The sequence below is a fragment of the Castanea sativa genome, chromosome 5 (genome assembly GCF_040712315.1).
Source record: "Castanea sativa cultivar Marrone di Chiusa Pesio chromosome 5, ASM4071231v1".
NCBI lineage: Eukaryota > Viridiplantae > Streptophyta > Magnoliopsida > Fagales > Fagaceae > Castanea > Castanea sativa.
The window spans coordinates 66,963,464-66,974,297 of NC_134017.1; the positions used below are offsets into that span (position 1 = coordinate 66,963,464).

General features: G+C 33.2%; 1 protein-coding gene across 5 annotated transcripts; it reads left to right on the forward strand.

Annotated features, from left to right (window-relative positions):
* Positions 1–4,472: 4,472 nt before the first annotated feature.
* Positions 4,473–10,595, forward strand: LOC142637281 (homeobox protein SBH1-like). Of its 5 annotated transcripts, none has more exons than XM_075811558.1 (4): positions 4,473–5,798; positions 6,176–6,422; positions 9,616–9,860; positions 10,213–10,595. In XM_075811558.1, the coding sequence occupies exons 1-3, from the start codon at positions 5,409–5,411 to the stop codon at positions 9,702–9,704; spliced, it is 726 nt and encodes a 241-aa protein (XP_075667673.1). In that variant the 5' UTR covers positions 4,473–5,408; the 3' UTR covers positions 9,705–9,860; positions 10,213–10,595. The 5 variants fall into 5 exon arrangements, with proteins under 5 accessions (XP_075667673.1, XP_075667674.1, XP_075667669.1 ...); XM_075811554.1 differs by having other exon boundaries at positions 5,052–5,798; positions 6,161–6,422; XM_075811559.1 differs by lacking the exons at positions 9,616–9,860; positions 10,213–10,595 and adding an exon at positions 8,491–8,731.
* The last annotated feature ends 239 nt before the right edge of the window (positions 10,596–10,834 follow it).

Sequence of the window (10,834 nt, forward strand, 5' to 3'; positions counted from 1 at the left end):
AATGGAATGTTATTTTTTTATAGAACATGGAAATGGGTTATTTTGCTCAAAGCTAGCGATCAGGTACTATATTCTTCTAAATTTTTTGTTTTTTTTTTATATATATTTTTTCTTGTATTCCTCAACATTAATTAGGTCATGTTATTAAAGAATGATACTAAAACTATTACAAATTTTATTACAAAAAATTTATGAATTGATGTGTCAAGAATATGATTAGTATTATTTTGAATGAATATTTGAATTACTTTTCTGTGATTAATAATATATTAATTTGTAAAGTTTATATAGTAAACATTATTGTATATATAACATCACTCTTGATCAAGAGTACATGTCTATGTTATTAGCATGCAGAGTTGGAAGAATTTTAAATCTAAATTGATTTGAAGGAAAATCGTGTCCGTTATGAAATGGGGAACAATATTTTAGGATGATCACCTATTAGTCAAAGCAGATGGAAACGTTTAAACTCATAAATAGAAAGAAAGCGACCAATAATCGTGGCAATATTGATTCTCCCAAAATGAACACACTAGGCTTATCCATAATAAGCAATTCAATCAAGGCAACACTTCTTTTTTCTTTTCTTTTTTAGCTGAATCAATCAAGGCAACACTTCAATCAATATCTAACAAGATGCCTCATAGAACATAATGTCACAATAATTAATGAGGTTGATTTTGTCACGTGTTAAGTGCAACAAAGTCCAACAACTTGCCCCAAATTATATATACCCTATATTCTATTGATTGACAATTCAAGGTAAAAACATACATATGATTCCCTACGTGAAAAGCAAGCCTAGCTAAGATGAGAAGGTCATTGGTGAAGATGCTCGAGCTTTCAGATTTTTACTGCTTTAGCCCAGGAGTTTATATATCAGTATGTACCTTGTAAAATACATACATGAGGATCATATCAACGAGTAGATTATGCATACAATTCAAAAGAAAAGGACAAACATGTAATACCAGCAAGTTCTCAGTGCCATGTATCTGGATTCTGGTGCGTAGTACTTGGGAGATTCCTCGACTTAAATAAACCTCATAGTATGAGTGCAAATACAGGTACAAGGTGGTGGTATTATCTGCCCTGCAAAAATTTTAAATTTTGTAGAATATAAGGCTTACCATACTAAAAATATATACACTTCTAGTAAGTTTACTGTAATTTTTATTAAAAATCATAAATCAAATTAATCACGTTGCTTCTGCTTCCTTTTTCTACTGTCAAATTATTACTCTTTCTTCTTCTTCATATGTACGTGCTAAGCATATATGGATTAGAAGTATATATAAGATGATTATAAAAAAAGAAGAAGTATATATAAGATATATTATACTCCTATTTAAATTAGCTAAATGTTAGAAAGATTAGGTACAGATGGCGTAGGGGGACAATGGAGAAGGGACAATGTGTGCACCAGTGATTGCAGCTGTTTCCCACGAGTTTTCACAGGAGTGGAGCTCTTCTATATACTCATCTAGTGAGAGCTACTACCTATAAATATGAGAGAGAGAGAGAGAGATTTATAGAGGTAGAGACTAGAGAGAGAATGGAAGAGACATTCGGACTGTCCCACCAACTTTACCAGCTTTTTTTGGCTGCAAATCCACTTTTTTCTATGTAAATAATTACGCATTAGATGCCATCATCACAGAGTCAAATAATAAGAGAGAGAAAGAATAAAACTAGGGAAAAAGATTTTACCGGACCAATTTGCAACGACAAAGGCGATTTTTATTTTTATACCACAAGCTCAATTGGCACATCATACGCATCTTTGTATTTTTCATAGAAATTATTCAAAATTTTTCATTCCCAAAATTGTAACAGTGAAATTATAAAAAAAAAAAAAAGGATAGTGTGTTTTAGTTTATAAGAATATTCTTTAACATTTCACCATTTGAAGATAAAGAATACCTTTTTTTAGGTTAGATACAGTCGGATTTGGTTTGAATTTTGCGTCTATTTTATAATAATCATTTTAAATAATATGTGTATATCATATGTGAAACTTGAATCTGAATTCTTAACCTAAGAGGAAATTTTTTTTAATGACCTACATTTACTTCTCTTTACATTGGATATAGATTATACCCGTCAACTTCATCATATTTATAAGAGTAAATTACAAATTACACCTCTAAAATTTAGGAGTGATTAGATTTAATACACTGAAATTTTAGAATTCGAATTTTACCCCTTGAAGTTTGGAATGGTTTGATTTTGCACCCTAACGTTTCAGAACTAAAATTTCATCTCCTAAAGTTTAGGGATATTTGGATTTTACACTCCAAATTCTGAAACTTTAGGGTGTAAAATCCAAAAACTCTAAAGTTTTAGGGAATAAAATTCAAATACTCCTAAACTATAGGGGTAAAATCCAAATTCTGAAACGTCAGAGTGCAAAATCCAAACATCACCAAGCTTCAAAGGATAAAATCTAAATTCTGAAATTTTAGGATGTAAAATTCAATCACTCTCAAACTTTAATGGTGTAATTTGCAATTTACCATATTTATAAATTACTCAAAAAAAAGAGAAACACAAATTCAAAAACCACACCCTTATTTTAGACGTGGAAAAAGTGGACTTGGACTCAATAACCCAAGGTGAACCCGAAAGAAAATTACCTATTCAGCCCTAAATTTTTGGACTTGAAGTAAAAACAGGTTGCCCCATTTTTAAACCTAAAATTCAGACTTCTTCATTTGGCTCATGTAAACAAGTTTGTAGACTTGTGAAATTTACTTTGGAAGGCTAGTGAACGAAATCAAATAATGACAACAGGTGGATCACATGTAATATCATGAAAACAAAATATGGGCATGCATTTAAGGACCATCTAACTTTGGTGAGATGTGCATGTAATATTAAAAAAAGGGGGGGGGTGTTGACTAATAAATGTTCTTGTTAATATGTAACAAGTGAGAAACTTAATTTGTTTCTCAAAAAAACAAAAAAGTGAGAAACTTTATAATGATAAGAATTGAGATGCTTGTTTCATTAGAAATGAGATTAGCTAAGTTTTTTTTTTTAAAGAAATGAGATTAACCATTTATTTGAAAAGTTAAAATAATTAAACGAAAGTAGTATTCTTTTTAACAGTACGACTTTTGAACCGTCAGCTGTATGTGTTTCATATAAAAACAACCACATGAATCTATACTTGTTGTTTATTAAACAATAACAATGATATTAATTATTTTTCAAACGCAAATGTATAATTTCTTAATTTACCAAGTAGCAAATACATATATTCATAAGAAAAAAAATTAAATGTGAAAAAAAATGGATCAACCCAACCTGTTTCCTTACCACAATTTACTAAGGTGTAATTTGTAATTGAATTACTTTTCATTAGTTATTAATGGTAGAGTTATGTGCAAATAATGTAATTCAATTACAAGTCATCCAAATAAGAGTGACAAATAGTTATTAGAAGGGTGTGATCCAAATATTATAAAGTATACATCTATTTTTTACAATGTAAAATATTTTGTATGAAGTAGATATTAACGAGTGTGAAAGGATTTCATATATAAAAAAGATAAAAAGATTAACCGAATGTTTTAAGAATATTAATTTAATAAATATTTTTATAAGAAAAGAAAAAAAGTAATTAATTTTTAATTTTTATTTTACTTATAAAAATGGTATGAAAATTTTCATAAAATAGTTAATGCACCATTTTATAAAACTTTTGACGGGAAAATGAAAAAGTACTTAGACACATTAGGCCCTATTTGGTACCCATCCCAAACTCATATTGTTACATTTTAAACCATATTAGACGCATTTTTACACACATTTTTATCTATATGTATTTTAAAAAACTACAAACAACATTTCTTAAATTATTCTACCAAGCACCCCTTAACGTTTTGATAAATTTTTTCATATTTCATAAAATATTGCATAAAAAATATTATTAATAGGATTTTACTAACGGGTGCTCTTAGAAAAAGTTTTATCGAAAATTAAAATTTTTTTTATAACTTTTTCAATTTCTCATAAAATATTTTAAAAAATAAATAGCTTAATATATGCCCTTAGGGCACACATTAATCGAACATTTATTAATATGTGTAAAAAAAACATACATTAATTAAAACCATTTATTAATTATCGATAAAATACTAGCTAAGAAACCTAAAAAGATGAAAGAATAAAAACTAAAAAAAAAAAAAAGTTGGTTTCCGTAGACGTTTAAACTGTAAACTGTAAACAGAGAGTACGACGTCGTGTTGCTGACAAGAGAGAGAGAGAGTGAATAGGCTTTTTGGGGTTTGGAGGAAGAGAAAGAGAGGAAAGGACAACCAAAGTGCGAATATTAAATGAATGGACAGATTGCTATCAAGCCCCTGTACCAGTAGTTACAAGAAAAGTAGGTAACAGTACACAAAGAAAAAAGAAAGAGAAAAAATAAAAATGAAAAGAGAGTGTTTGTGTTTGTGTTTGTGTTTGTGTTTGTGTGAGAGAGAGTAGTGATTCCGTGCCCCAAAAATCTTTCTCTTCCTTCCTTCCAACCCATCTATCTAGTATAGGTCACCTCTAGAGGCTCTTCCTCGATTTGATCGTTCCTCTTTCTCCCTCTACCAAAATATTTTTTCTCTCTCTCTCTTTTAATTCTTTTGCCAGTAATGGCAGTGCATCAGTGCCAGTGCAAGAAAAGAGGGGGAGAGTTTTCATTGGGAAGGTAAAGCTTTGCACCAGTACCCCTTCCTTCCTTGTGCCTACCTCCTCTACCTCAATTTTTTTACCACATTTTTTATTAACATTCACTACTAGCCACACTTCTCCTTCGTCTATAACCTCTCTCTCTCTCTACTGTTTCTCTGTGACTACCCGCGTGCGCTCCGCTTATGAGTCTCTCTCTCCCTCTCTCTCTCATTACTTCATTCATAGAAAAGCTACTAACGGAGGAGTGAGTGTGTGTTCGTGTGTTTGTGGTAGACAGTGAGAGAGAGAGAGAGAGAGAGTTAATGCTGTTAAAGAACAGAAAGATAAACACCCTTTTTCCCAAGGAAATCTGAGCAGGCTTTACCAGACTAACCAAGAGAGCAAAACCCAAAACTAAAAACTCTCTCTACTTCAATGACTGACTACTACAACTACTAAGTACTACCACTATCACTATTTTAGGATTTCCTGTAAAAAGCCTGAAAGTTGTAGCATAAATCCCGGGAGAACCCTGGTGAGAGCTTTAACCCTTCTTTAGAGCAAAAAGATTGCGTAGGAGAGAGAGAGAGATAGAGAGATAGTGAGAAAGTGAAAGAGAGAGAAGAGGGTTTGTGACTTATTTGTGTTTACATATAGCAAAGCCCAAGTGAAAGAACTAGGTAAGGATAAGACAGTGAGCGAGTAAGAAAGAGACAGAGAGAGAGAGAGAGAGAGAGATAATGGAGAGTGGTTCTAATGGCACTTCTTGTATGATGGCTTTTGGAGAAAACAGTAGTAATGGCCTATGTCCAATGATGATGATGATGCCTCTAATGACTTCTCATCATAGTCATCATCATCCTAATGCAGACACAAATAGTCTATTCCTGCCTTTACCCCCCAACAACAATCACGACCACCAAAATCAAAACCGCAATACTCCCACTCCTACTACTAATATTAACAATAGCTCCTCTTTCATTCTTGATGATCACAACGCTAACAGTAACACCGGCTTGTTTTTCATGGAGAGCAACAACAACGAGGGCAGCAGTTCTTCTGTGAAGGCTAAGATCATGGCTCATCCTCACTACCATCGTCTCCTGGCTGCCTATGCCAATTGTCAAAAGGTGAAAAAAAAAAGCTCAAATTCTGGCTCAAATTTCCGTTACCCTTTAACCCAAAAACCATCTTTGGCGCGCTCTTTGTGGAAAATAGACAGATTGAACTACCTAGTGTTTGAAAATGATTGATAATCTATTTTTGCATGCTGCTTCTTTTTCTTGACAAATTTGGAATCTGAAAGCTATCATCTTCACATACATAATACATCTTACTTCATTTCCTTTTACTTTCATGTTTTAGAGTAATTATGTCCCAAGGGAAAAAAAGAAAAAGAAAAAGTGAAGTCAAAACCCTTTCAACCAAAATGATAGAGACAGTCTTAAGTGTTTGCCTATTTTCTAATTCCTATAATATTTCTTTATGAGAGGTTTTGAACAAACAGGTTGGAGCACCGCCTGAAGTGGTGGCAAGACTAGAACAAGCTTGTTCAACAGCGGCTAATATGGGCCACTCGGCTTCTTCAGGCTGTATTGGTGAAGATCCGGCGTTAGATCAGTTCATGGAGGCCTACTGTGAGATGCTGACCAAGTATGAGCAAGAACTTTCAAAACCCTTCAAGGAAGCCATGCTTTTCCTCCAAAGGATCGAGTGCCAATTCAAAGCACTTGCAGTTTCTTCTTCAGATTCCGGTGATTACCTCTATTTCCCTTGATTATTCTATATACTTCTACATCTAGCAAAAGCCTTCTTAGATCTTTTGTTGGCATATTTTCTGTTTATTTCTTGGATTTTTCTTTTTGTAAATAACTAGCCATGCATGTGTTTGTTTCCAAGAGCATGTAGGTTCAATTATTTAGTGTTAGCTACTAGTAACAATATGGAAGAGAGCTTGTTTGACAAAATGGGTACTTTGATTTTCCCCTTTCTTAATGTCTAGTCTTTAGTGATTGTTCCTACTTTCCCCCCCTTCCTCTATTTTTTCGCTTCTCTTTTGTATGTTTGGACTGTTTGAGATACTAGCTAGGGTATCCATATGACCTATGTTTCTAGCTGCATATGCATATGGATGAAGTGGTACATATTCTTTGCTTAGATTCTCTTCTCGGATTATGTGCATTAAGTTCTGTTGGCTGGTTTTTGATGAATTCTTGAGCTCCTCTGTTGATCGATATTGAAATATTTTCAGTTACTGTCAGAAATGTTGAAGACTAGTTTGTCCAGTTTTTTTCCCCCAGTTTATTTTAGCTGGCATGAGAAGCTTTAGACAGAAATATGTATGAATGGAGAGCCTTTGGAGTTTGAATAATGGATGTCTATGGCAGTAGGAATTAAATGCAGCCTGTCCAATACCGTTTGACATTCTGACTAAGAAAGGTGTAATTTGGTCATTCATTGTTGTATATGCTTGGATAGATGAAAGTTTGAACAACGTGCCATTTAGCCATATTTATACGGTATAACCTAAAATAATTTTTAGAAATTAGGGTTTCTGTTGACCTTATTGCCTTGAATGTGAAGCATCATGATTAGGGACTAGATTTTAAATTATGCTTTAGTGTATGCAAATACCGACATATTAGTTTTGGAAATTAAAGCCACCTGGAACACTAGTTGATGAGGTTTGGTAGTGACAGCAACACACCACCACCCCCCCCCCCCCCCCCCCCCAAACACGCACGCATATATGTATGATGTATGTATGCATACCAATGAATCATTCCATTGGAATAAATAAGTTTTTCATTTGTTTCAAAACATTAATTGAGGAAACAAGTCCACTAGAGTCCAATGGACTTACCATGGAGTGATCAAAATTCTTAGGTCGATGCTATTACAACACAAATGGTCTTCCAATTTTGCAGAGATGTACCAGTGATCTGCTACCTTTGTTCACACCGTATACTTAAAATGCTTTATTCCATTTTCTGATGCCAATACTCTTTATGTTTATAACTGCAGTAAATAGGCATGCCTATCGTCATGCTTGTTATATAAACTTATATTGCCTCCTAAATGCTAGCAAAATTAAATCTTTACATAGAGTCTGGTTATGAATAATTTAGCGAGCATGGAATAATATTCTAAGTTTTAATATTTTATTTTTCTTTTCTACTGAAATTTATGAGGTTCCCATTAATAAACTACAAGTTGTCTCAAAAGTTAAACTGACAGGAAATGATGAATATAATCATCATTCTAACACTGACCCTGTTGTGAGCCCAGGCTCCTCTTCAATAAGTAGGACCCCCAACGTATGGTCTTTTTATTTTATTAATTTAAATGAGAGGTAAAGTGAAGATAGGGTTTGAACTCGGACTAATTTCCACTTGTACCAAAAGTTTAAATTGATATAGGAAATGGCAAATTTAATCATTGTTCCGACTCCCATCTTGGGTCTATAATTTTGTGATGCATGCTGGCTTGGAAAAGGCATTTTGCTAGCTTTCATTGGACTTGATTAAAAAGGATCAAAACCATGCATGTGTAATTTTGGTGCAAATCAATGAAGGGCCTCCAATACGGTGGAGGATATCAATAGTTGTGTTATAGGGAGAATATCAAGAGGCTATTTGCAAACATATATGAACAAAGGTTTGTTGAAGGGAACGCTACTTCCACAATAGCTTTTGTGCATGTGCATGTGTGCACGTATTGTGTGTGTAGGCTGATAGACAATATTTGGTTTTTAATATCAGTAACTCTAATTTTGGGGAGTATATGGTGGTATCATTAAGTCAAACTTTTTCTGTGTAGGAGATGGCTTGAGCTATTCACTTGGAAGCTGTTTATGTGCTTCAGATTATATCCAGGAGTCCATATCACAAACATTATTGACTTCTTAAGCTACTAATGTAATAAATTAGAATGGGGGCACGGCTCCTTTTTTCCCTACGTATTTTGCTGAATTTATTGCTGATAGTCTTTTAAATTATGATTAAGAAAAAATCCATGGAGGTCAATTTCCCCCATCAGATCGAATAAAGTGACTTTTTTCTTTCTTTCTTTCTTTTGAAAAATAGTTGATTGAAGATTCTTTCTTAGACAATTGATACCTCCACTTTCTAATCCACCGAAGTTATTCAGCTAATTAGCGCCAGTTACCATATGAATCTCGCTTGGAGCATCTTTCTAATGCTTAGATTATTTCACTTTGTATACTCTTATTTTTATTAAGATATCATCTCCTGTCCGGAAGTCTTTGCAGCTTGAATGCATTTTGTATACTCTTATTTTTTGTTTTTAATTACTTTCATATGATGGCTCCTTTGAGTGGATGATGTAGCCTATAAAGGCCATATTTTCTTTTGCAGAGACAAATTCTTGTAATTTGGATAGTGTGAACTGATTCTGTTGTTACCTTATTATGGATGCTATAGTTTGTAATTGGTTTAACTAGCACCATGTAAATGTATGCGAAAGTAGGCCTACATGAATCAAGTATAATATATATAGTTTTCCCTTACTTTGTTGTGATTGTAGAAAAGGGCTTTCATGTATGACTACTACAGACACGAATTAAATAGCACTGTTTCCCTCTAATTTCATTTAGGTGCACAAATTTATTATATCAGTTTGTAATAGTTAGATATAATTACAAATAGTCTCAGTCTAATATTTTCTGTTTATTTCATTTGAATTTCTAAGCACTTTGAATTGTGCATGATGGAAGCCAATACGCACATGGTACTCATATGCTCCTTCATTAGCATGGAATTTATGGATTCTTTCCAAGACTTCTAGGACTATTTTATTGTCAATTTACAACTTCTAGATTAAAAGCAGATATAGAACTGCTATCCAAGCATGCATTACTACCGATCGCAACTTGTCATGAAAACCTATTTTCATGTTGATGTGCTTACAAGTTGTTGCTGTCATGAGCCTGTGTCGAGGCTGTGGATAGGAATGTATCTTCTGAAGAAGAGGTTGATGTGAATAACAACTTCATTGATCCCCAAGCAGAGGACTGAGAATTAAAAGGTCAGCTTTTGCGCAAGTACAGTGGATATTTAGGCGGTCTGATACAGGAATTCGTGAAGAAAAGGAAGAAAGGGAAACTGCCTAAAGAAGCCAGGCAACAGTTGCTGGATTGGTGGAGCAGGCATTACAAATGGCCTTACCCATTGGTATCTATAACCCTACGACTTTGTTAGTTCCCATTAATGTTGTTGTGCATAAGTTTAATCAACAAGATTAATTTGTCTGTGGAGAACTGTCTTGTTTCAAAAAAAAAAAAAATAATAATAACCATTTATTAGATTCTCCCTTGATGAGTGAAGTCCAACAGAGTGGGATTTGTGACTTTTTAAATGAGAGGTAGTGTGGTTCAAACTGTTTCCCTTGCCAATATCATAATAAATTATTATTTGTCCCATACGCTTAAGTTAGGAAATGTTGAACTTAATCATTTAATCTAATGCTTTTTTAAATATGGGATGGTTCATCATCTTATTTGGTGCAACCTCATGTGACTAGCAGGAGTTGCAGAATCTGGCTCTTGCAGAATCCACAGGCTTGGATCAGAAGCAAATAAACAACTGGTTCATAAATCAAAGAAAACGTCACTGGAAGCCTTAAGAAGATATGCAGTTTGTGGTGATGGATGCTACCTATCCCCACTATTACATGGACAATGTCTTGGGCAATCCCTTTCCTATGGATATCTCCCCTACACTGCTGTGAAGTTGATAATTATGCAGGCATAATATGATGCAGATCATGTATTATTAAATATTGTTGCACTCTCAACTCACATCCTTTGACATCGGTTTATATAATGTTATCATATATGTATGCACTAATATGTATGTAGAGGCTATTTAAATCAGATATTTTCATTTAAAAAGTGGGATTTAAACTGCTGTTTTTGTGATTGATATAGCTTGTACACGATATGGAATTTTCAAGAAAGTTTAGGATATTTTTTATTACTTATCTTTTACCGTATATAGAAACATAGCATTCAAGATTATCAAAATTTTCTCTTAAAATCTAATATTAGTAACTAGTTTGTAACTTCATTTATATGCATGAGTTCATTTACAAATAAGTATAACTAAATGTGTATTAAAATTTAATTATGTTTATATATCATATATAA